The sequence below is a fragment of the Pomacea canaliculata genome, linkage group LG5 (genome assembly GCF_003073045.1).
Source record: "Pomacea canaliculata isolate SZHN2017 linkage group LG5, ASM307304v1, whole genome shotgun sequence".
Lineage (NCBI taxonomy): Eukaryota > Metazoa > Mollusca > Gastropoda > Architaenioglossa > Ampullariidae > Pomacea > Pomacea canaliculata.
In genome coordinates, this window is record NC_037594.1 from 26619592 (window position 1) to 26646575 (window position 26984).

At 44.3% G+C, this 26984-nt stretch overlaps 1 protein-coding gene across 1 annotated transcript in view; it reads left to right on the forward strand.

Moving 5' to 3' along the window:
* LOC112564196 (inhibin beta A chain-like) overlaps positions 1 to 26626 on the forward strand; it is a 40570-nt gene extending 13944 nt beyond the window's left edge. The window contains exon 2 of the mRNA XM_025238845.1: positions 21650 to 26626. Coding sequence (XP_025094630.1) covers positions 21650 to 22737 — 1088 coding nt within the window. The 3' untranslated portion in view covers positions 22738 to 26626. The remainder of the gene's footprint in view (positions 1 to 21649) is intronic.
* The last annotated feature ends 358 nt before the right edge of the window (positions 26627 to 26984 follow it).

Genomic DNA, 26984 nt, shown 5'->3' on the forward strand with positions numbered 1-26984 from the left:
CACCCTTTTCGTGTTTCCAGAGCTCGTCCATATTTAGACACCATTTCCTTGGCGCTCACTTCACCTCTTTCCTTGCCATGTCTGAATATTTTTTTGCTGCTTCTATTATTTCTATTCTGGTGGGTGGATCCATGTCTGCACGGGTGTGTATTTATAGAAAATATAGGTAATCGTCTCATTGCAACACTACCGGTGCTACTCTTCACCATCCCTACTACAAAATTCTATTATTAGAAGCATGAGTGGAGGAATTCAATGAATATACTATTTCCCCACATCTGGATAGAATCCACCCACACACACACACACGGGAAATTATGTTATTGACATACATACCTACAAACATTCAAACACAACTATTTTTAGAAAGAGACAGAGATCCACATCATTTCCACAGGTCCCCAGTCTCGTGTTGACTAAAACTTTTCAAAGTTTCCATCTCTAGTCCCTGATGCCCATGTTGTTCTCTTTCTCTCTTCCCTCGTGTTTTTTATCAGTGTATCTCGAGAACCGATTCAGTGGATACATATCTTGCTCCCCACTACTCCTTTAAATAGTCTTTGTAACACATTGTCGAATATGTGACTATGTTAAGAAACTTTTGTATGCAAGAATTTATGCAAGAATTTGGCGAACATAGAAGATATATCCAGCTCAGAAGTCTCCGAGTTTCGAGTGCTTCAGCGATTTCCTGCCTGATGCTAACAAGACAGGTGGGCGGAGTGAGGCCTTTACTGGGTGTAGATGCTGTTTGATGTCAAAAACTGAGGGGGAGAGGAGGAGGAGGAGGAGGAGTCTTGCCCTGCAGCCGGCCACCGCCTAGGTAAAAATGGCCTACTCCTCTCGAGACAGCTTATGGTCCTCGTGAGCAGTTCAAGATAAACAGTTCCTTTTCCAAATTTCTTCAGAAGAACGAGAATTCAGAAAGGATTTGAAGGAGGGGTGAAGTTTGGAGGAAAGAGGGGGGAGTAGGGACCGGAGGGGCCAAGAAGTACTAGTGTTGGATGTTGACACAAGACAAATGTAGGGCGAGCGCTCCATGGAGAGTGAAGGTGGACGGGGGGGAAGGAAGAATAAGGCGGAGGGGGGGAGGGGAGAGAAAGGGGAGAGAAAATAGAATAATCATGTGAATGAACAGGGGGAGAGAACAAACATCGGTGCTTGATGTGGGTTAGGGAATGCGTGTTTGCGCCTGTTACTGCCCTTTAAAACTCCTCAGTCGTTCGCTTTATGTCGGTTCATGGGTGTCGAGGACAAGAGCCTCCCGAAGGGGATGTGAAGGGGCGAGCACCACGTGCGGATGCTGGTATCTACTCCACTGTTTATGTCAAGATTTTCAACGCGTACGCTAATGTTTATGTAACACGTTGCCAGCGTGTACGCTAATGTTTACCTGACAGATTCTCGCCAGGTGCGCTAACTCTTGCTTTCAAGCTTCTTAGTCAAGAAGAAATAAAAGTTTAAATAATTTTTGTTTTATATTCTCGCCCCTCTGCTACCATACTCTGGAGTTACCGTTTTGTCGGCAGTTTCATAACCAGTCGTTTGGTTCAGTACAGACGCCACCATGCAACTCAATGACGTCAGGGTTGTACATGGAAACATGTGAGGGCCTGCCCTTAGCCAATGGGACCATCTGTTAGTAAAGTGTATCTATGTCTTGATGTGAAGTTACCTCTTTCGCTATTTGGTGATATTTGCACCTTTATATCTCGAGAACCGAAAGGTGCATTGGCTTAAATTTTGGGAAACAATATCTGTGTTCTTGGAAAAACATTTAGCACCTCGCTAGTCCTTCAATGACAGGACGGTCCGCAAGCATCCTTGAACAAACAAGATCATCCAATCACCAGCAGAATTTTCTCTGTTTGTAGTATGTGTTGATGAGCGAAGTCAAGGCTTGTGTCACGTGACTTGGACACTGACGAAGTTAGTTGGAAGGTGGTTGGCTGTTAGGCAGAGAAGATGGCTGTTGTTAAGTGGTGGGCAAGGATGACAAGACGGATGTCGTAGCCAGGAATCATTGGCCATGCAAAGACGCCACTGGGTGGCGCTGCACCTCTTCCTCTCTGAGCAGATTTGCAAAATGTATTTCCGAGTACTGTTTAATGACAAATAGTTTCCCCGCCGACGCCTTCTGCCTTCTCAGACTAGATACCCCACAATACCCCATCATTTGTTCTGTCCCTTACCTCCTGAACAGCCTTTTCAGAGGCGCTCACGTGCATGCTCATTAGTACAAACCTCATCTGTGTTGGCTCATTTACTCATTCACACTCACAACGGATGTTGATGACCTATTGTAAGTTAGCTTAGTGTTTCTACACCGAGCTCTCGGCATCTCTGGCTGTCCACGGAGGCTGTGGACACGCAGACAGCTCACTGACAGGAACGGTACCTCCACTGCCATTGAGTAATGAGCAGTTGGCATGACTGCCTCGCCATCGTCTGCTTTGTTGGAAGACCGTTGATGATCGATACCCGAAGAAATAACGAAATAACTTATCGATTCCGCCGCTCATTAGCAGCTTTAGCGGTGGTTTGCATGTGAGTCTTAAGTCGCACTTAATGTTAAACCCAAGTGTTTCGACTCACGTCTGGTGTGCATGCGAGTCTTGAAAATGAGTCTTGAGCTGTGAGTCTTGAGTGACAATGGACTGCTAGGACCATACTTAGCTAAGTCGACTTGCGCTTGAGACCAGACTTACTTTAAAAGTCTCACATGCAAACCAGCCCAGGAGTCCTTTTCACCTCTTGACTTTATTGTGAGAAATGTTCTCCCATGGATCAGGACTCGCGCTCTGTGTCTTGACCTCTTCTTTCTTCTTCCCCGCTGGCTCGTTGTTGTCTCACAGTGCCCTTGTCCTACTGGTGTGCTGGTGAACCAGGTTTCAACCTTTCAGAAATAGGTTGACAAGAATCAGATAAAACCTGTTTTTCTAAACTTTCTTCTGCTTCCAGCTTCAATTGGACTCCTACGAGGGTCTACAAAATAAAAAGGTTAATAGATGTTTAAAATAAAACTTTATTTACAAGGTTATCGACGAACGTTGGCTTGAATCTTAGAATAAGGTTTGATCGTGTTTGAGATAAACATGGTTGAAAACACTAGAGTGCGTTATCCATGTTTGTTTCTTTGTCAAAATACCCGAAATCTGAAACAATGAATCAGGAAAACAAGATTATAAAGGCATACTATCATGTTACTCTCCCTCACTTCTTTTGTCGGGTGTTTATGTGGATGTTTAGAATGTTGGACAAGTTTTACTTGGTGTGTGTACGAAGTCCGATTTCACCGGGTGCATGTGTACCTCACGAACATCGTCCACAAGACTTGTCCAGACACTAATAGGACGAAGTATAACCTGGGACTAACCTACCTTCAGTATTCTCAAGTCTCAAACCATCATGTCTGGTGATGCATCCTTCGCATAATTCCTGTCAATTCAAGTTCTCTCCTCCTCTCTCCTCACAAACAAAAACCTAACGGTCTACCGTACAAAGGTCACAGAACCTGCGATGTCTTTTACAGATGCCCGACCATCCCCATTGGCTGTTACCTTGACTACGCTCCATTTTGCTGCGACACGTTTTCCACCCCTTTCTGTGTGTGGGGATTATTTGTGGGCTCGTGTATTGAAGAAAAAAAGAAAGAAGAAAGATTTCGGTTAATAGTTATCTTGGCATCAGTTCTGCCCCGTCATTTGTTTCAGAAGCTGCGCTGCTGTCGAGGTTTTAATCAAATAAAGCACACACGTCCAAATCACAGGGTCGCGAGACAACCTCTAATTTCTGTGCAGCTGCCAAGAACTTTTCTTTCCGAGAAGTATGTGCGCAATGTAGAGAGAAGGTAATGCGATACCCATCCAGGGAGGAGGATAAATATCACCTTTCGCCTTTTTTGTTCCCCCTCCGCTCGTGGCCTAGTCCACCACGACCATCGAGCTTCTGGCTTTTGTTGAACTACGAAGAATTAGAATACACTGTTTAGACTAATATCTTCTAATAATATAGAGGATTTTTGCTAGTCATTGTTGGAGAAGTTAAACTAAAGACAGCTTGCTTTAATTAATGTGGAAAATATTGGTGGTTAATCCAACAGAGGGAATAATCAAAGTGTTAAATCACATGTCACATGGTAATAATAATAACGGTGTGTTTTCCGATATTTCACAACTTTTTTTGTAATGTCAAATGAGTAATTAGAACACACTCACATGGATAATATTTGGTACTTTATATTTTAATAACTGTTCTCATCTTACAGCCCCGAAAATCAGGATCATATGTCAGTGACTGCAGGAGATTTTTTCTTTCTTTCTTTCTTTTTTTTTTTTTTTTTTCAGTAGCTGTACAAATCTGATTAGTTTAATTATTTAGGAATGAAAGCAGAAAGTAGAGTTCAAAACAACTAACCTCTTTCTTGGAGTCTGCGAAGTAAGTATCATGGACGACCATTGCTTAATTAATGTCATATCAATCTGCCGGTAGTTCAATGAAAGCTGCGGTAGTAGAGGAAATTCTCTCTATTGTTGCTGTGATTTTAAATAATGAATATCATATTTTAATGAATGCTTGTTTTTGTTGGACAGGGGTGGGCGAGATCGGTGGAAATACTTAAACTATAAAATAAATTATTACAAGTCGCCGTAAAGAAAAATAAGAACTCGGAGGTAAGCGGATCGTGGTAACAGAGACTGGGGAGGGAGTTCTGTATTTCACCCCTAGGACCCCCCACAAACACACAAACATAAATGGCGGTGGGTGGGTTTGTTTGGCGATGTTCTCGTTCCAGCATCACCGAGATAAAGAGCGTGGCACGAACACGGCGAGAGAATTGTGAGCACGCGTAAGAAAATCTTATTAAGGGAGATACAAGGGCGGGGTAGGGGGACTCGAGAGGAGGGGGAGATGACCTGATTTCATGGGCCGGTCTGGAGGAAACAACAGCTGTCCCACTTGTGAGCTGTGCTACTGAACTAGGTCAACGGTCCAGGAACGGTAACTGTTTGCTTGCCCGGGGGCAATGTGGTTACCCCACACGATGCAATGGAGAAGAGGAAGAAGAAAAGAAAATAACAAGACCAAAAATTCGCTGGACGAGTTTCACCGAAAAGTGCTGTTGTCCTTCTCTTCCTTCTTACATGCATCTGGCTGCCATCTTCCACTGTTTGTACACATGCGCTGAATGCCTCGATCGTCGGAGGTTCTCCCCACTTGCCTGATGGTATAACCCCATCGAGGAATGGGGGATGGGGCGAAAGGGAACCTCCACCTAAGCTGGAAAAATCTCACGCCCTCAGCCTGATTAGTCTCCGCCAGCAGCTTGACCTACTTCGTTTTTCAGGTCAAGACTGTTTACCTAGTTGACAAGCGGAACACTCGCCTCCTCCACTTACGCGCGTGGAGCGGCAAGAGAAAGTGCTGCCACCCAGCGCACGAGCAAAGAAACTACTAGCTGTTAGACAATTGACTTACCTCCTGATGAGGGAGAAACGGAAACAAAGCTACAAAAGGAATGCAAATGGCAACCGATGAAAACAGTATTGTAATTCTAACTCTTTGTCTCCTTTCCGAAAATGAAGAGAAAAATATAGGAGCTGCTGATTGTTTTTGTTTGTTTGTTTTCATGTTTTGTTTTGGACATAGAATTATTTATTTCAAAGATTTTTCTTTACTTAATATGATTGACAACAGGTTGCCCTTTCTTGCCGAGTCTACACCGTTCAGTCTATCTGTAACATTCAGTTGTATGAGAAAAGATTTCGGTTTGCGATGTGGTGAGTGCAGGACACAGTCATAAAATATTTTTCTTTCTTTTTTTCTTCACTTTTTATTTTTTGATAAAATCTCTCTCAGTATTTGCTAAGTCAAACTTGACAAAGGAGGGACGACATTTTGTCACGCAGTTCTTCAAGAATTAGGAAGACACGGATTCATGGTTTCCGCTGGTCTTGAAAAATCCTTTTCCTTCTTCTTGAATGTCCTGCTCCCTCTATCTCTATCTCTTCCTTCTCTCTCTCCTGTCTTAATCGTTGATGAATCTTTCCCTGATTATTAGGTTCCCACTTTAAGAGCGATAACCCACGGCGACACGCTTTTCTTGCGAATGAGCGGCCCGCAAATCAGAGTTGTCCGTCCAGGGTGAATGAGACATAATTTCGCGTCTCCTTCGATCGGAGAGTTCTCTTGGCCTTTTCAAACGCCGAGAGAAGAAAAAGAATCACGTGTAGGGAACATGCAAAGAAAATGTCTGAAGAAAAAGAAAGAAAGAAAGAAAAGAGGGAACTGTTAGACTAATGATAAATGGAAGAAGGAAATGTAGACTGATGCTAAAAAAAGACAGGAAACGTCAGGCTAATGCAAAAGGGAAGAGGAAATAGCCCAATGGTTAAGGGAAGAATGAAACTCGGACTAATAGGAAAAGGATGAATGTCAGAGCAATCCTAAGGGAAGGAGAGTGCTAGACTAATTCCAGAAAGACGAGGCAAATGCTGCACGAATGCGGTACGAAGACCATCTTCGTCCCTCAACATGGCGGCAAGTGCAAGGAAGCCGAGGTCCTCGATAGCGTCCCTTTACATCGTGCGCTTGTTTGTTTATTTATTTATCAAGTTATTTATTATATATTAAGTATGACTCGGCAGGGGTAGCTTGTAAATGGAAAAGAGGTCAAAGGAGTATATTTTGCTCGGTATTTATGTCGTTCTTTTTTCTCTGTATCCGTGTAGAGAAGCGGGTTGTCTTCTCTTGAGGCGACTTAACGTCTGACTTGGAATCAATCATTTAGTTCAATTATCCTGGTTCGGCTTAAGGACGGTTTGTGTGTGTGTGTGTGTGGTGGTGGTGGTGGTGGTGGTGGTGGTGGTGGTGGTGGGTAGGGGAGGGGAGGGAAGAGTCTTCAATAAAAAGTGTTCCAGATGAAGAGCCATGTAAGGAGAAGGTGGAGACGACAGATGCAGCGGGAGGAATCCCAGCGACCCTGGGGAAAAAAGAAACAAAGGGACGAAAACAACGAGCAGCGCTGTCTGGAATGGGGAGAGAACTTTGACCCCGTTCTCCGCCAGCTGCAAGACGTTGGAACAATAGAACATGAAGGCTTTTTATCAGGGTGGCTCTGGACCGGGCTAAATGCTCGCGAGATCTCACAACGGGTGAGGGTGGAGGGACGGAGAGAGAGAAAAAAAAAAAACAAAAACAGCGATGACTGGGTGGATATTGACGAGAGTCAGGAGTCAAGCACACAAAAGCATCATGATGATGATGAGGATGAGGATAAAATCTTTTATCTGTGTTATTAGTTACACCAACACTTCAAACATTCTATCACCATTGTTGAAAGAAGAAGTTCAAAGTTTAAAGGGGTCATTAAAACCCAATGAAACGGTGAAGATAGAAGGAAGGAACTAAATAAAAGATACTGTTATTCAAAATTCAAGAAAATGTGTCGGACGTGCTTATTATTTCCTCCCGGGGGCAGGGGGTATTGGGAGTCCACATGGACTGACCTACATTCGATACGATTCTTGGAGGCAAGTCTGGAAGAGCATGCTGATAAGGCGTTGCCATGTCAACCATCTGACTCTCGTTCCTGACATCAGGACAACTTGCGTTGTGACCCTCCTTCCCAGCAGAAGGTCGTCTGGTGTCTCTGGAACGAAAACAAGTCGGTTGCTCTGTCTTCCTTAAGTGGATCCTCATCGAGAAATAAGCCAACACGCCAACGGGATATCAATCCGCACAGATGCTTAGCCTTAAAACCGCCAGCAATACTTGGAACACACACACACGAGTACTTGCCTTATTTTTTAAAGATAAAAATGTGTTGGGGGAGGGGAATGGAGCGTGAAAAACACTTTCTATGTCGCACTTCCGAAAAAAACAAACACACACACACACACGTGTGCATAAAAAAACTGGCGCACTGCATGACTTATTATTGTCGGTTCTGTCGATCATTAACCTTCTGGCTAGGAACCAGGCTACCTGTGATGGCGAGGTCGCTTCATTTGTGGCGTCTTATTACGACTACCTGTCGACAGAGTTATACGCCCTTCTTCTTTTTTTCCCTCCTCTTGCTTTCGTCGTTCTTAGATCTTCACGAGCTGTTTGCATCCGTTGCTGAGAAATCGTTCCGACTGGTCTTTCACTTCTCAACACATCCACACACCACCCTCCAGCTCCATCATCACCAGTCAACATACCTTGTCGTTCACTAACCCTTGCCAGGTACTACTCGGTGACCCGGCAGCTCGGAGTTCAAAGACTAACGGGGGGCCATGTTTTTTCTGCTGATTCCTGAAGTTCAGTGCAAGATACCTTCTCCCCACATCTAGGTGAATCCATCCTCTCCTTTCCCCCCTTCCTTGCCTTCCTTCTGTTTTAGAGATACAAGCTACAAACTTTTCCATGAAAAGGTCAAGGTAAACATTACACGTGACCATAGGTACATGGATATGTAGACTGTGGACTTCAATGGAAGCGATGGAAGTATATTAATTACCCAAACCGTTATGTCAGAATTGAGACTTGTTTCTGTTCCTGGGGATGTTTGTAGGGTCGTATCTCGAGAAAGCAAGATTTCGAGAAAAATACCTTGCATCTATAGATAAGAAAACAATCATCGCCGGGTGGTTACCACAGTGTCTGTGGGGATAAGCGCTCGTGGCGATAATATCGTGGGAGCGCACGAATTAAATAAGTTGGCTTGAACTTTGACATTTCAAGTGTACTTCTCCGCAACAAAATAAAAAGAAGAGGAGGGGATCATTGACATCCAGATAATTGTGTCCACGTTCTAACCGAGCTTAACTCTGGCAGTCCTGCTCCATCTCTGGGTGGCAGTTCCCGGGGTCAAAGGACAACACTTGTGGGGTAGAGAGAGAGAATGCTGGCATCTTATAGAAACCTTTTGTGAATCCTGTGAACTGACTTCTCCTCTTCCACGACCTCTGTGTTATGTAAACCTTAACAGTTATTTATAGAAAACCTGTCCATGACTTTGCACCAGTGTTCTGAACCTGTGGTGGTGGTTGTGGCGGGGGTAAAGGGGCTGAGGGCAAGGGATTTATTTCAGGTAATAGGCAGAAACCTCAGGATCTCGTAACACACACATTACTTTTTTTTTTTTTTTGACATAAGTTGTTTCATCTTTTGAAGTGTCCGTGGCGGAGAAGTGAAGGGAGGGCTGTAACTGTCGTTTCCACCTACCGCCTGTTACCTGTCGACTTTAGACAGGTGTGATCTGCTACCCGGTATACCCTGAACAGTCGCTGGTGGTCCTGGAGATTTAGTTTGTAACTCTCCTTTTGGAGAAGGAGGAAAAGATTGCATCTAGTCTACAGAAAGCATCGTGTGGCCCTTTTTTTTTATCTTAATTACGTCCCTTTAACGTTGTGAACCTTTCTGAGTTATCTTTTCCTGAAAAAAAATTATGCGAGGTAAAGTTAATTCAGGGAAGTCTTAGAATGCTATCAGTTTCTTGTGAAGAGATGACTAGAGGTCTCATACACAATAACTCGCAAAGTTAAGATTGACGGTTAGTGTCATCAGTCATGTAAGCTGTTGTCATTAGGCACGATTAGCCACTCGAGTTTTACCAATACGCTTGTCATCCACTATTGACCTGTCAATCTCAAGAAAGCTGTCAGTTTGTCGACACTAATGAAGATGTTAATTAACTTCAATTCGTCGTCGTCGTATTATCAATTCCTTCATTTTTGTCGTTTATTCTTGTTGACGTTTTATTGTCGTCGTCATCGATATTGCATTTAGTAATCTCTGATTGTTAAACAAGGGAAGTCGTTTAACCGACAGAAGGATGCGGGGCAGGGAGCTCCACCCTGAACAAAGGTTTAATAATTGTTAACATTGTCAGGATGTGTTATATAATTGCTAGCATTGTGATAATTGCTGCCAAGGAGGATTCATAATTATTACCGTTACCAAAAAATAGTATTTCTATTGCCAAAAATAACTCTTTTTCCCCTTCATATTCATCCCGAGATTGCACATCTTTCTTGGGCCTGTCTCCTGCACCCGCAGATGATGAGGCCAAATAAATGCAGTGCATTCAAGCTCCGCATTATACCTCCTCCGTTCCATCCTCACCAGCACAGCTCTTTCTCTCTCTCACACACACACACAAGAAAATTTATGAATCAGACGACCTTTGGGGAATGGTTCCATTCACAAAAGTGCTGGCATGCAAATGAGCTGTGGGCCAAACAAATCAGCACAATGCACACGGTGCTGATAAGATGCAATCAGACCATCCTCCTACGCTGTCTGCAAATTTGTCAATCACCCGACTCGGGTTCCTGCAAACCCGGGGACTCGGGCGGGTGTGCGTGTTCAGGCACATTTTCTTGTTCCGGTCAGGGACAGACGGGCAGGCGACAGACTCTTGTCATCACTGTGTGTGACAACAAACATGTCTGTGTTGATGTTATCCGGGAAACACGCATTACAAAGCTTTGTTAGTAAATTTTAGTTTAGCTGTCATATTTTTCGAAAAGTCGAGATTATCCCCCCGACCCTACCCTGGGGTAGACTACCCTACCCCTCATGCTATTTCATGCTTCTGACAAACACAATATAAAAAACAGAAGTAAATATCGTCGCAAACAGACAGAATTGACAGATTTACTGAGAGGGAAATATGAGATTAGCAAAGTTAGACAATTTTTTCCACTTGTTTTTTCGGGTTTGTTTTAATATCCAATCTTACAGTCTGACAAGCGCTTTACCCTCCAGACTGCGAGGTGAAGGTTCGGGAAGCTAAGTAGGCCTTTGGGAGGGGTAAGCATAGACTTGATACGATGGATATGGGATGGAGAGAAGGATGCCCTTTGCCCTCTGATCGATGTTGCAGACAAGCGCAATGGACAGTGTCTTCATTCTAATGACCTATGGGCAGTAAATATTTAAGGATATTGACCTCACCCCTCCCTTCTGTGTGTGTTTGTGTGTGTGTGTGTGTGTGTGTGTGTGTGTGTGTGTGTGTGTGTGTGTGTGTGTGTGTGTGTGTGTGTGTGTGTGTGTGTGTGTGCGTGCGTGCGTGTGTTTCTTTCTCACTGTGATTGTACTTATTTGTGTGTCTCTGTCAGAGACATTTTCTGATGTACTTGTGCAATGTGTCTAAATTTTATTGGAGCAATTTTTGAAAATAAATTAATTTGAATCTTTAGAGAAGTTTTAAGTTTTAAAAACATTCTATGCAACTAGCCCCCTTAACACAAAATATGAGAGAGAGTGAGAATAGACTGAGGGTCTGCATTTGTTTACTGAACTGAAAAAATACGCAGGAAGTGGGGATGTAGATGTCAGTGTATGTAGAGTTTTCACTGGCTTCAGTTTTCGCAGGTTTCAGTAAAGAAAAGTATTTTTCTACAGAGGAAATCCTCTATCTACGGCGGAAGTTCTAAACAAGTCTGCCGCATGGGTCGATGGGATATTGTGTCACAAACGAGTTCACGTGATCCTCCTCTCCTTTGTGCTCGGTTATTTCTGACCAGTAAGAATAATCAACTCAATGAACTAAGCAGTTGGTTCATTAACACCTGTACATCACGTGAAGCCACCAAACACATCCGGAGAAGGAACGATTACAGCAAAGTCTGTTCCTCCTTTGACTTTCAAACCCTCGCCAAGAAGAAACCAAACCAATACAAATCACAAAAAAACGTGTTGGCGCAGGAGTATTAAACATGCGAACATCAAGTAAAGAAATAAGTTTCCATTATTTTGTTGTCTGCAAACTGGCAAACACATTGGCTGTTGTCCAAAGGGAAGTCTAGGACAGGTCTGTATACCACAGACACAAACAAGAGCGGGCTAGGCCACCTCCTGCAACAGCACATCACAGAGCAAGGTCTCTTCCTGTCTGCAACCTCTCCCTTCCATTCGGGTGGCATCCAGACACAAACGGCCTGAATTTTGGACAACCGGTGGACCATCCACCAACGCTTCCCGAGAAACGAAAAAAAAAAAAGATTCTGTTTATTAAACAATGACAAAATCCAGTTTTTGCTTAGGTTTAGATACTCGGTCCTTCTGTAGTCAGTGTGTTGCTTAGTGATGATGTCACAGACATTTGAGTGTTTTTTTCCTCACAAACAACTCAGTTTCCCTTGTAAGCCTGTAAACATTTAATGATTTTAACAGGTACAAATACACAATCAATGATAAACATGATTTCCTGTGCTGTTCTGGCTGTTTAGTCTCATGTCACTCTCTGTGACAGATGCAGGATCCGTTTATTAATCTGCTGACACATCCAAGGTGAGTGCCTCCAGTCAAGTGGATGATGATGCCAACTAGAGTATCTTGACTTTTCTTCTTACTTTGATGTGAAAGATAATTAGAGGTGAAATGTATCACTGCTGTCTGTCTCCAAAATTATAGGAAGCTTTGTTTGTGGTCGAACCCCTTCGCCCTGGCTGTATTACAGTCGCCGGCGAAAGCACTTCCCGTGGTTTTCAATGAGGTGGCTCCCAGCACTGTGTTGTTTCAATGAGGTGGCTCCCAGCACCTCCCGTGGTGTTTAATGAGGTGGCTCTGCAGCTGTGCGTTCGCGCCATTCCATTCATATCTGGCATGCACGCGCTTCCAGCCAGGTGCAGGGTCCAGCGCGTGCAACAGGTGCAGCCCGTTGACAGAGCAAAAGGGAAAGGGTGTAAAGGTGAGGCCATGAGGAGGGCCGAGGGGGCTGTCACCTGTGGCGTGGGGGATCACGCATGCACCGATGGGAACGAGTAGCACCAGCCACTGGCTGCAGTTCCCGTCATCTCCTCGGCAACAAGAGACGAGAAAGTTCTGGAAGTTACACAGAAAAACAAAAACCAGATGTTTACGCTGGGTACAAACCCAAAGAAGTTTGGTATCTGTGGATGGAAAATACATATTTGTTTTGTGCATTATTTCTCTCGTTATTGGATCTCGGGGGAGAGGGGAGTCAAAACACTTCTCACAAAATGTCGAATGGAACCAGAAAGAGGCAGGTCTGCTGACCTTTCTTCTACGAGGATCCTGTCTTCCCTTGACCTTTGTGTTTCTCCATTGCGATGCAAACTTAAATGAAATCGTCTTTCGAGAAGTCAAACCTTGTCTCTTAAGACCCCTAGATATATAAAAATATAAAGACACAGAGAGTGTTTGTAACTTTAAAGGAGAAGAGATGGTAAGGGATTTTTTGTCCAGTCTCGACTTGAATGTTATGGTCATCCGACGAGAAATCTCAACAAGTGTCCACCCCGTGGAAACTCCGCATGACTTAGTTGACACCAGAAAATATTATCTGAGGTCATTCGTCTGTATCGGTTCGCCACTCCCTTCTCCCAGCAAAAAAATATCAATTATTTACAAGCAGATTCCCACCCACCCCACAAGGCACCCCTACCACCATGTTATTTTTCAGAATGCTCTCCAAATGCGAAGAATGCATGAGCGGGACGAGGGGCAGGCGGGAGTGTTGATAGTGTTTATAGGTTGTAAATCATTATCTTGTCCTCTGCCCTCCTGCTGCTGGCATGGCAAACACTGGCTCGTATGGTGTCTAGACTCATCAGTCACGGAGCAGGAGCCATGGCCAAGGCTGTTTACTCACTGTAACAGCCGCCGGCTCCGTTCACGTGACCTGAGCATCATCGGCCACGTCAGTGCACCGCGTGAGGGTCACGTGCTGCACCCGGCAACACCTGGTCTCGGTTGGTCCTTAAGGTCTTCGGTTATCTTAGGTTACATTGTAAAGTAAGAATTAAAGACAAAAATAAACAAGTAAAGGCACTTAAAAATCTTTCTGAGGATAACTGACTTTTGAACATTTCAATATTGTTTCCCTGAGAGAGGGAAAGAATAAGAATAAAGCATCTTGAATACTGTGAAGATAAAAGTGCATCCTTCCTCGATTAACATCATATTCCGGGTGGAGTGTATCACCCTGACAACTTGGGTCATGAGAGCAGCATTGCCAGGACATACTGGGGTAATGGAGGCAGTGTTGTGATAACATGCCACGGGGGTAAGCAGGGTGGTACATGTGGAATGTCATCAAATGTCACGTGGCCAGTGGTACACTTACAGCTGGAGTCACAAAAACAAGAATGGGGTCAGAGGTCAGGAACAAATTGCTTTGACAAGCTGGAGACCTTCTGTCACAGGTGTACAGTAATCAAGACTACTGATAGATGTGTCATGGTGCAAACTATTTTCGAATTATTATAGGGACGCGCTAAAAGAACGATAAAAGAAAATGCAGAGTTAGAAAAAAGTTTCATTTTACTCACTCTCTCTCGTCTCTCTTCTTCCCACTCACTCTCAATCTCTGTCTCATTCACACACACACACACGTTCACTCACTTAGCCTCTACTTTCATATCAAATATTTTGATTCACCTTTTTCATTGTGATTTTTTTAGTTTCTCATTATCACATCGGTTCTCTCAATCGTCAAAGTCTTTTTCAACAACAACTAGGTTCCCTGCAGAATAACTGTCAGCTAGCTGCTGGTGATGATAGCCATCACTCGCATGGCTTTCGTCTCAAAGTTTTTATATCTTGTTTTCATTGAGTTTCAGAATTATTAATGACATTTTTACCTGCAGAGATAGGTTCGTAGCTGTTATATGAAACAGTTTTTATGTTTTTTAAGGATTATAGTTGAAAGGCACTCGTCTCACTCTCTCCTTTCTTCGAGAAGACCATTACGGAGTGAAAAGCTTTTTATCTGGCGACAGGAAGACGATCCTGTGTAAAAGCTTCTTCCTTGTTTTCTCATCCTGGTGTGGACCTTCTCCGTCCACAAAATAAAAATGTCTAATCGTGAACCACCGGCACAGCAGAATTTTAAAAATCTAGCCTTGGCATCCATCGTTGTGCCGCATCTCTAACTGCTTCCGAGGCCAGCATCTGCAGGTCAAGGTCGTCTACAGGGGTACTTCCGCACCGCTGTGCGCAGGCCCACGGACAGACGCAACGCACGCTTCTTGATTTTACCACATACCAAAAAATAAATAAACCTCTCGAGACACCAGAACGGCTGGCACTTAGCAGAGAGCTGGGAACATTCATGAAGTTCAGAGCAGTGCAGAAAGGTCAGTTCAGAAAGGATGCATGGGAATCCTGTATTGCTAATCTATTCGCGCGTGCCTGCACGTTTGTACACCTACATAGCACGTGCACAGGCCTATATGTTGCCACACGTGAACTGAGTCACATACACTAAAGGGCACGCGCGCGTACACACACACCACGTGCACTCATCGGTATAAATAGTCAGAAAGTGAAGAAGCCAGTGTATCAGTACTGTAAAAATAATAAAACTAAGAGGATGGAACCAATCACAAGGACATAAAAAATAACTTGAGTTCAGAAAGGTTGCTATGACAATTTCCTGCTGCCATAAACCATCACTGTTTTCCTTTTCTGTTGAGGGAACAAGAAACAAGAATCTCCGCATCTCTCCATACATTATCATTGTCTTAGTCCTGTTTGTCCGGTACTGTCAGGCAGGCCATCCCTCCCTCAAACTCCAACCCACCCACCCTTCAACGGCGACTAGACGATGGAGGATGAGCTCAAGTCGTTTGAATAATTACTTCCCCTTCCCCCCCCCCCTACACACTACAACGGGCGCACGCATCGCCCCTCCCTCTCCCCCCGATGCGATCGCTGTTCTCCTCCACTTTAACAATAACCTCTGCCTCCGCCGACGACACATCAGGAAATTAAGTGCGCGTGCGCGGAAGAATCCGGGATGCAAGCGGCAGGCAAGGATATCGGCTGTTTCCAGAGCTGGCGTCATCGCCCAAGAAAAGTCAACTGTCGGGAGGTCTCGGGAGGAGAGAGGGTTCGTTTGCAGGGATGCATTACACAACAGCAGCGAGGACCTGTCCACATTTTACCAAAGGTTTGGTCGGAGCGTCTGCTCCTGTCACGTGTACTACCACAGTGGTGCTATCCTCCCAACCTCCCTTTAGTGCTTCCTCTCGGGAGGCAGTTCAAGGGAAGTGACCTCTCCGTGACACGGCTGACCGAGCAATGCACTCGGCAAGAGACGGTTTGTCCGCGGAGAAGGGATTATGCTGGGTTGTTTTATGTTTTCGTTGTATTTGCTATATTTTTGTATGATGAGGAAAGGGGCAAAGGTCGGTGTCAGAAGGATAGTCACTAATCGAGACATACGATAAGTTGTGCGATGGCTTCAGAGAGTTCTACAGGGTGGGCCACTATTAAATAGCCCACCTCCTCCTTCTACTATAGCTATTTTGAAGTGGCCCACCCTATGTTATTGTGTTAGCTCAGAGACACGCACCCATGTTTGATTTATTTATTTCATTCATTCCTTGACTGGTATCAGTTGAACACCGGTCCTCAACATGGGGTGGGGAGAAGAAAGAGAAACAACTGTCTACAAGAGAAGTAGCAAAGCTCACCACTTCAGTCTGTCTTGTCTATGTTCACCTAACTTAAACCTTTGTGCTGATGTGACAAACCGTTTTCCCTCTTTCCCCTCCACTCTTTCTCACTAATCGACATTATGACGGCTCTGTACACTAAATCTTCTGTTAATTAAAATGATAAAAACAACGGTGAGTCAGTTTGAACTTAGAAAAGATTTCCAAGGATTTAGGGATCTGAAGGCATTGCACTTATTTTAAATAAAATGTCAAAGAACTGTTGAGAGGTCTGCTCACTACTGACCTATAAAATGGACCACAAGAAGACAGGGGAGGGTGTTGAGCAAGGTTGTAGATGTTCTTCAGTAAACAACTGAGGCCATGCCAATTGTTGGAGTCGTGTTTAGAATGGGTGTGCGGATACAATTTCTTCGTTTCGAGACATTTAATGAAGGTTTTTAACGCTGTTAGGAGAGAAAAACGAGTTGCTTTTTTTAAAGAAAAGAAGCATAAAACTTACTATTTCTACAATTAATTTCAAGCCATGTTTTGTTTTATACAAGCGACTGTTTGAGGTCCTTGCCTCTCTGTGTGAAGGTGTGTGCGTGCGTGTGTCATTAAAAATCTATGTCATGTTTTTAAATGCAGGTTAGGAAAACAAATACTCTGCAAACACGCAAAAAAAGGAGGAATTATCTCAGAGAAAGCATTCAGGCAGAAATTAGATCCTTAGTTATTTCCTCAAATTATTCGAGCGACCGCCCTTCTACACCCCTGCAACAATCGTCGATACTTGCTTTCGGCCAGCGAGCCCCTGGCCCGAGGGTGAGGCGCACTTTCTCCTCGCCTCCCAAGTTCCCCCCAACAAATCCCAGTCCCCCATTCTTCCTCTCCCACCCCTCCACCTCCACACACACACTCCACCCTATAGGCATTGGAAGCTCCGCCGAAAAGGTCAGGCCACAGCATGCTTTTGACCGGACTAAGTACAGTCACTCGTCTCAGACTTCCTGGCGTCCCTGTTACCTCCCTTTGTCCAGCTTGTAGCACACGGCGGCTTGTATCTTGTTGTTTGGAATAATTGTTGTCTTCCGTTTGCTGTCTGTATATCACCGTCATCTGCACCCCACGTCAACAGCAGTACTCTTGATTCTCCTTATTTTCTTCCTTCCTTCTTTCAAACATATTCTTTTTTTTTCTCGATTATTTCATCGCCTTTTTTTTTTTTGTAAAGTTCCCATTTTCTTGGAGTAAGTAAACGTATTTATTTGAACCTTCTCTTTCTTTCCTTTGTATTCTTTCGTTTTGTCTTCGATTTATTTTCTAATCGTTTGACTCTTCTTTTCTCATTTCTCCCCCCTACTACCACTACCACCCCACAATTTCTCTTTTTCGTTCCTTTAACCGTATCTAACGATCTTTCTTCTCAATAACGCAGACACAATCTCCAGACGTGGTTTTTCGTCTTGATATATTACACTCGTGCGTACCGTAAATGTAAGCTTGAGATGTAAACATGGTCTTAAATTTTACGGCTCAGCTCCTTCTCCCCGACCCTCATCCCCTTCCCCCCCGCATTGACATATTTCCGTCCTCTGGCCTTGATCGGGGCTGAATGGTAAGGGAGGACCACTGACAGCAGCGACAGTAATGGAAACAGTCTCTATCTGATACGGCAAAAGTGTGCATCGGTTATTTAATAGATGGTTTGCTGCATGCATACAAATAAGACGCCCCCACGCCGCGCGACAATTTTGCGCGGCTGGAAATTCGCGTCCCCGCCGGCGCGGACATACATCGATCGCCGCTCTTTGCATAGTGTTTTTTGTTAGTGTGTTTGCGTGTGAGCTGCGGGGGTACGTGTGGGGGATGGGGGAGAGGGGTCCACGCCGGTAACACATGTCCGCAGCCAAGGACAGGCGAAGCAGTTATGATAATGGAATATAAGAAAATCTCGTTGCCCGTACACCGAGGATGACTCACCAGGTCCCGGAGACTGCTCCTGCTGCTGCTGCTGTCCCTACCCCCATCACCCCACCCTCCCAAAAAAAATAATAATAATGACCTCTCGATGCAGAACGTTGGCCCTTGTGCGCATGCGTAGACGCACTTACGAAAGTGTCACGACACCCCAGTCCTGACATTGCCGCTTCCTGCAATTGTCTGCAACCCCCGCCCTGCTCGTATTAACCCGTCTGTTGATCTACCCATCAATCTTCTTCGTTCAGTTTTTTCCAACGGTCCCAGGACGAGGTATTTTCCACTCTGCCCCCTACAACCACCACGACGACCACCGTCACACGCCCCACTTTCCGTCCCTAAATTGGTTCAGCCCAACGTTTACTCTCTTTTCTGATCTTTCGCCTTCTCTCCATTTCCCTAGAATGAAAAATTTGTTTTTATACCAGGCTTTTGCACTTCGCATCCGTATTAAAATTACACTATCGCATTTCTCCGTTGACCGAACAACTTCCCTTTGTACAAACAAGATGAATATTTTTTTATCAGTGTGTTTGCTCTTTTGTTCTTCGCGTTTACATCGAATTTTTATGTTATGAGTATTGTAGCAAAGTGAAGAACCTATATACTGGCATGAATGTTTGGTTTTTATTCGGTTTATTTAAATGAAATGGTATAAAGTTTATTTAAATTAAATGTTATAAAGAAGTTTAATTGGCCATTTTCTTGGCCTCCAGCTCTAACCACATTGCTCTGTGATCGTATTCCTGACAAACCAGTCTGCTGATATCATTTTTGCATCTTATATATGCACAGTATCTTTCCCCTGCCGGGTATTATTCATCGAAAGTCATTTTCATGCTCGGGGGAAAAAAAAACTTCAAAGAGGTCATTCACCTTCAGAGAAGATGCTGTTTGGCTTCCTTATCTCCAATCCTAGAGGGGGAGGCTGGCGGAAACATAATATGAAAATGTTGTATGGCAATCGATGCTCAAGACAAGGGGGAGTAACTCACAGTTTGTTCAACCAAAACATGTCGGGGAAACTGGTCCTCCAGACATTCATTATTTCGAGTGTGACTCATTACTCTCTTGGACTAATTCCAAAGCATAGTGTCCTTGTTTCAAGACAGCTTTTTTTAACAAGAAAAAAGCTTAGTTATGTTCTGCAACAACTTTCTGATGTTAGAAGTTGGTGTTTCGTGGGTTAGTTGGCCTAATTGTGTGTTTTGTTGTTAGGTTTACCTAATTTACAGAATGACAGGTTTTGTGTTGGTGCCGCCGTTGATGAAGATGGAACAAGAGTAATGTTAAAGTCGACATGATAAGTAGAATTGTTTATAAGTGGATTAGTGACCAGATGCTGTGGTTTAGCTCGTCCTCTCATCTTGTCTGCTAGATTATTTTATCTTTGAATTCCTCTTCAATGGTTGCCTTCATAGTCGCATCCACAAACCTCGCACCAAACTAACTGCGATGACGATGGCGACAAAGAAACATGGTGATGACCATCTGTATTCCTGGGATGATCTTGCGGTGATGATGTTGCTAAACACATGCACCCATACTAAACAAATATATCGAAAGCATGTCAGAATACTACGTGTCTTACCTCCTGAAACTCTTCTGCTTCTGTCAAGGGTAATATTTGAAAACCTTAAAGATCTAGTTGAGGGAAACATTTTTTTTTTCCTAATAACTGGGTAAAATTTAGTACGAGGTATTTTTTTTTCCAGGAATCCAAGAGGAATATCTTTTACTTTCTCAAGACAGTCTAAAAACATCGTCGTGCACAGAAAGATGTCAACACAGTCGTTAGAATTGTGTGCTTACACTGTCAATGCCTCAGCCAATGGGAGAGCTGGGACCACGTGCTAATTAGGAGTGTATGCGCATAAACGTGCAATAAGATGTTGCCAGTATTTACAGGTGTAAATGAACTCTCTGGAGTTCTGTAAATCGTAAACCGAGTCCACACATATGTAAATTTTAGCAAAGATGCTTGTAAACTGTCAGCAAGGCGTACGGTCTGTAAGAATGAATAAGGTTAAAGGTCATCTGGAAGGCAAAGCGAGCGCAGGTACACTACACCTGGAGGTGACCTGTAAGACAACTGCTACACACGTGCACTAACCCTGGAGGTCTGTAAATCGTAATCACGCACAGACCTGCAGGGTTCGCCACCCCCGCGATCGTCCGTCGTGAGCGGCTCTCATGACAGTTTGCTGCCTTCTCTCTCTCTCACGCGCGTGAAGAGGCACGTTCCCCCTTGTCGTGACCTGTTAACGTCACGCGACAGCGTCACGTGGCTGGCATTAAGTTTATCTGCCCTCTCGGCCGTCTTCTCCACTTTTAGTTTCCTCCCAACACCCCTCCCACCCACCTATCCCATCAACCACCACCAACGCGCCTCGGAAATTCCCTGCGTACCCGCTTTACCCGGTATTTGGCGAACGTTTCGGGTTTGTCTTAACACCGAGCTTAGAGCGTTTTGCACGGGTCTCATACCCGGGCCTTTATCAGGACAAGTGGGTATGCACATCACCCAGACGCTTCATGATTTAGCCGTTTGCGTCATCACGGAATCCTGGGATTTCTGCTTTTGCACCATGAAGAAGTGGACCATGGGAAAGTGCCATCTGGCGGCAGTTTGGAACGTCCATTGGTTTTCACATCGCGCTGTAGGCGGAGCTGCAGACACAGTTTGAAATCTGATTTACTACATCATAAAGAGCCCATTGACATTTGACTATTTGCGCCGTCAGTCATTTATAGACTTGGAAATAACACGCGGGAGACGCTCGTAATCGTGGGATTGCGGCTCCTGGTATTGATTGCGGGTGGTCATTGCAACTGTCCTTCATTCCTCAGATCAGGCAAATGTCACTAGTTCAACCTCTGTTTACATTTAAGCAGTTTAAAAATGGATACTTGTTCAGGAAATTGGATTTCTCTAACCTGGATATCTCCCTCTTTATTTCTCTCTTTCTTCATCCTTGCATGTCTATGCTTTCTTTCCTACTATTTCTTTCTCTCCCTTCCTTCTCTCTTTGTGTGTCGGTGTGTGTGGGGGGCGTGGGTGGATATTGCGTGCGCCGGAAAACAAATGTCAAAAAAACATGGATGGGGGGATAGACCAGGTAACAACAGATGAAAGTAGATCACCTACTTGGTGAAGAATAATGTATCTTGTCCAACTACTGACGAATCGGGTCAAATTTCTGTCTCCAAGTCGAGGTTTTCCAAGCATGGAATTATCACTTTTCACAAATCCGTGCATCTTTGTGTTGCAGGTAAAAACATTCTTGTGTTTGACCTCCAGCGCCCGGACAGCACGGGCGTGGCCAAGGTGAACCTGTGGGTGTACATCTGGAACAAGCGCAACAAAAATAACCGCCAACGGCGCAAATCCAAGAAGGGGCGGCTCATCAAGATCCGGGTCTTCCAGATCGACGAGCGCAGTCCCAAGGGCAAGCGCATCGCCGAGCTGAGGAAGCACGTGCAGAGCAGCAACTGGCATCGTCTCAGTCTCCCCGTGTCGCTCGTGCAGTCCTTGCCAGCCTCCGAGAACGGCACGCTGAAGCTGCGCATCCGCTGCAAGCGCTGCAACCACCACACGCACCTCGTCATGCCCAGCGAGACCACGCGCTGCGCCAGTAATGACGTCATGCCAAGGGGCGACGAGGTCGACGAGTTCGAGGAGGACGATGCCGATCGCCAGCAGAAGCCGCGCGCGCCAACTCCCAAGGGGAGGTCACTGCGGCAGGGCGGCGGGAGGAGGAAAGGTCGAGGGGGCCGACACAGGAGCCTGGAACCCAACAAAAAGTGCAAGCGGCAGTCGTCGGGGGACACCCGCGACAAGTTCCCGTTCATGGTCATTGAAGACAAGGACCGGACACCCGAAGAAGGAAGTAGGTACAGGCGGTCATCATCGTCGGTATCCTCTTCTTCAGCAACATCCTTGTCCGAGATGGACTCCTCTCCATCGTCAGCTGCCGTCTCGACGAGCAGCTGCGTGGACGAATCCAACAACAACTCCCGCAGTTGTTGCGTGCTGTCCATCCCCGTAGAACCTAGCGAGTACGGGTTAGGGGAGGCAATCGTGGCTCCCACCACCCTCGTGGTCACCGCTTGCGATGGGGCATGTTCCTCCAGGTCCCAGGCCAGCTCCTCACCCAGCTCCACCGCCAGACACAACCGACGAGGTCGGAGAGGAGAGGGCAGCCGCGGCCGGCGCGGCAAGAACCGCAAGACCACCACCTGCCAACCCACAGACTCGCAGCCGCTGGACGTCTGGTTCTTTGACCACAATCACAACCTCGTGCAGGCCTCTCTTCCGAACATGATCGTCAGCCAATGCGGCTGCCGCCGAAACTCGTGAACCCTCCCTTCCCCCTCCCTGACTGATCGCATCAGAACACAGTACCCTTTTTGGACAATGAACTGACGGGTACACCATCTCACCGACATCCATCCAGAAACTCGATGTCCTGATTACAGAATGCATTGACGTTCGTAGAGGTGTTGCATTTCGCCAATTCCTCCCAATCATCCTCAGACACAGACCTGCAGGTAATTTATTTCCAGGTGAAGGACCTTGAGTACTGCTAACTCTTAATGACATCTCATCTCAGTGAGAGAGTTGGTGATCAAGGACCTCTGTTGTTGATGTTTTCAGAAGGACGATGTGAATCGTGAGTCCAGACCCAATCAACGTAAATCCAAAATGTCTGATGTACTTTGACTGGACGGGTATACTAGTTTCTAAATGAAAGGCTTTAAGGGACATTGTTGGGAACTCTTTTTTTTCAATCTGCATTGTCGGTGATAAAGACAATAGAGACTCGTTCTCTTCTACACAATCATACACATCTTCCAGTCAACTCTAGAACAAAATCATCCTTATCTCAAAATGTTTTTTTTTTTAATTTATCCACGGAGTATTCCAGCTTGTTCAACGGTTCTACAGTTTGAGTCGGTGAAAAACCCTAAAACTTTTGTAGTCCCGTATGAACTTCAACCACAAAAGCATCATTTCGTGCAAAAAGCATTCACTTTTTCTAAAATTGTGTTGTTGTTTTTTTTCTTCATCAACAATTGTTCAGTCCCCAGAAGGATCAAAGCTCGCCCCTGAATCATTGTAAATTTGACTGTAACAAAACCAAAGTAAATTATTGTTATTGATTGTAAGCTAATACTTGATGGTATTGTTCGCATAAGCAAACTACTGAAAATGTGTTTTATTCTGTTTTGACACGGGTACTCAGCATTTCTGTTTGTTTCATCCTGTATTTTGATGCTGACATTTGTTCACAGCCACTTTATGTACAGTGTTCACATGTGGTGCGGTGCTTGCCGTGCAGCATACACCACTGTGGTAGAGATGTTTCTTTTACTCTTCCTTTATTTTATCATTCTACCTTTATTGTCTTATTTTACCCTGGGTTTCCGGACACTACTACATCAGTACCCCGGAGGTATAATCGGTAAAAACAATCAAGGATGTTCTTCATAGTTGGAGTAGTTGAATGGACTTGTGATGTTGGGTATTCCCTCTGACATTATTTTCCTGGCGGGAACAAAAATGGTGACCGGAACATGTCAGTCGCGTTATTTATTAAAGAAAAAAATTAATAACAAAAATCCTCAGAGGGTAACTTAAAATATTTTTTGTGCTCGCTTTGGCTTGGTGATTGAATAAGTCGCTGCTGCTTCAGAATTTAGCTGTCCTTCTATTTATAACAAGTGATTGATGCTGTGTAGGTAAGGTAGTTCATTACCATTTTTGTAACAACAAAACATAGTGAAGTAATTTATTTAGTGAAGTATCATAAAATCTGAAAATTATTTCTACAATGAGCTGTGATGGTTGCCAGAAGTCCTGACGCCCAGTGAAGGACACAATATCTCTGATGACTTCTTTTCGAGAGGAAACAGTGATGATGACCCCTGACCGTGACCCTCCCTTGATCGGTTTGAGCAGTTAGGTTTGATGTGTTTGTCAGCTGAAATAAAACCATTCCTCCATTTCGTATCCACATCTTTCAGGTCACATTTTCATATCGGTTTCGCTGGGATATATTTATGAAGTGTAAATATCTGTACATCTCACGTCCAACACGGCAAAACATTCAAAAATAAAAATTATGGGATGTAATGACCGTCTTATGAAAGATATAAGATCCTGTTCAGCTTCTCATGCAAAATGTAATCTTTGATGCTTTATTCATCCCTTTACGAGTTGTCCATCCATCGGCTGTTCTAACGTTTGAGGGGTGAAAGGGTCATCTTGTCCTCTCAGTCCTCACACAATGGACATGATGACACAGATTCCTTGTCAATCGATCTTTCATTCGTCGGTTCCTGCTCCTTTCTTGTTTTTCCTTTAGTTCTTTCTTCGGAACGCAGTAAGCTTTGTTTGTGATGTCGAAATAAAAAATAATGTAGACATATTCACAAACGGTGACTATAGGTTTCTTTAGCAAGCGTTTGCTGTAGGTAGTCCTGAGACTTACATCCTATGAAGGATAAGAACTTTCGTCTTCTCTCTCTCTAGCAAACTTACACACACACTCTTTGACAGCTTCTTGTTGGTAACTTCTCTGCGCGTGCATGGGTGCCCGGATGAGCACGTGTGTCTGTGTTGGTATGTGTTTTATAGTATACAAGGCCATGTGACCACTGTTTTCAAATCACGGATGTAACTGTGCGACTTTGTTGTTCTCTGCAGGGTGCTGCCTACAACCGTTATCCGAAACAAAGCCATGAACTCGTCTACATTTCTCCTATTTGTTTCCTGCCGTTCGTAGGTGTCAAGCTATTTATTGCCGGATGTGTTTTTGCATTTACTGCCGAGTATTTTTTTAGAAACATTTGTCTGCATTTAGCTGTGCAGCTACTCAGGATTTTGTTTTTGCCAAAACACCAGCTATTTTCAGTATTTCCCTCTCTCTCTCTTTCGTGGGATGGGACACTGCCAAAAGGTACGAAACGCGAACATCAGTTCACTTGGTGGTCACGTGACATATCCCCCCTCTCTGTCTCATTTATCTAAAACTGTTGGATTTACTCTACGCCCCCACTGAAATGGAAAGTTTAACTATCTTACTTCTCGCATTGTCATATAAAGCTGAGTGGAACATGAACAGATTGACATCTACCTCTCAATCCAGAAACGACAACAGCGCAAGAAAATAATAAAGAATGCGACATTGGCAGTTTACAGTGACATGTCATTCTGAGACAGTATTTCCTGACACTGATGTTGACAGTTTGGCTTACGAGTATCAGATGCTTCAAGTAGAGTCCGGGTCTGTCCATCAGTGGTCTGTTGGGAACTGGCTTGCTGGTCCAAGCTCTTTGTTTGCGAAATAATGTGTTCTTGTCCCTGCTTTCTCTAATTTAATTTGCGATGAAAAGCTACCAGACCTTTCGCGATGAGACATTCTTATCTTTGCCATAGAAAGCCACATAAATATTATCTAAGACCGAGGAGGGCGAGAAGGATAAATTAAACTGTCCTAACAGTGAATTTTGTGGTCTTAAAAGACGATGGTCTGGGTACTGCCAGATACAATGTCCGAGTTCTTCCCCACCCCGGTGTACACGACCTTTGACACAAAGCCAAAATAAAATCAGACACACGATTCTATCTACCTCCTGTCTGACCTGTGAATGCGGAATGTACTTTACAAGGTTTGTGTTGCCTCGTCATTAGTCAAGTGCAGTGACTCAACCACAGTCCGCGCCATGAAGGTGCGCACGCACTTAACAACCATTTCCGGCAGTCACGTGCTTCTAAGCACGCGGCAAATTACGCAGTTGCATAAGGGAACTCAATTTCTGCAGCAAATTTTATGTAAGATACACCAAGTCTCGGTACGAAAAGAACTTAGCAGGGGCTGTGTATCTGATGAACAGCTTCCAGGTACAAAATGTCCGCGGCTTGTAACCAACCATTAAGTTCCTTATAGTTGCTTTACATTTAAGTATTTCTTTTCGGTCAGTATGTTTTCAAGTAACATTATTTCTTCATCCACTTTGAATACTTTGGAAGATTTTATAGTTGTTAAACGATTCCCTATTTCAGACATCTGGGGTGGGTGTGGAAGGATGCTCTGTTGGCACGGTGAGTCGAGAGCTAATGAGGTTTAATGATAGGAAGCGATACTCGAGCTAGTCAAATAACCTTTACCGTCAAATCTTAGAAAAAAAAAACTCTGGATTCTTTTGAGAGTATGAGAGCCTCTTAAGAAATTTATGTACTCACTTCTGCTCTTAATTTCATCACTCTTTTGGTCCTTTCATTTGTCGAGTTATCGGTCGTTTTTATGTCCTTGGTGCTTGAGGGATCCGAGAAAGTTGCAGAAAGTGTGTCCCGGTCTTGGTATCTAATGAAGCTTGCACTTTTGAGAAAGGTGCAGCTAATAGTGAACCTGCAAAATAATTGTAGAAAGTTCTGGAGTAAGAAAGATTGTGGATTCATATTTCCCGTTATCGTTCTATCTCACCCATTTAATTCAAAGTATCTCGAAGCTTCGTTTGGTTAAAATGAACAAGGAAGAATTTTTTACTATTTTTGATTTTTTAGTTGTTTTTTTTTAAATTTTACTCCCCTCTCTCTCTCTC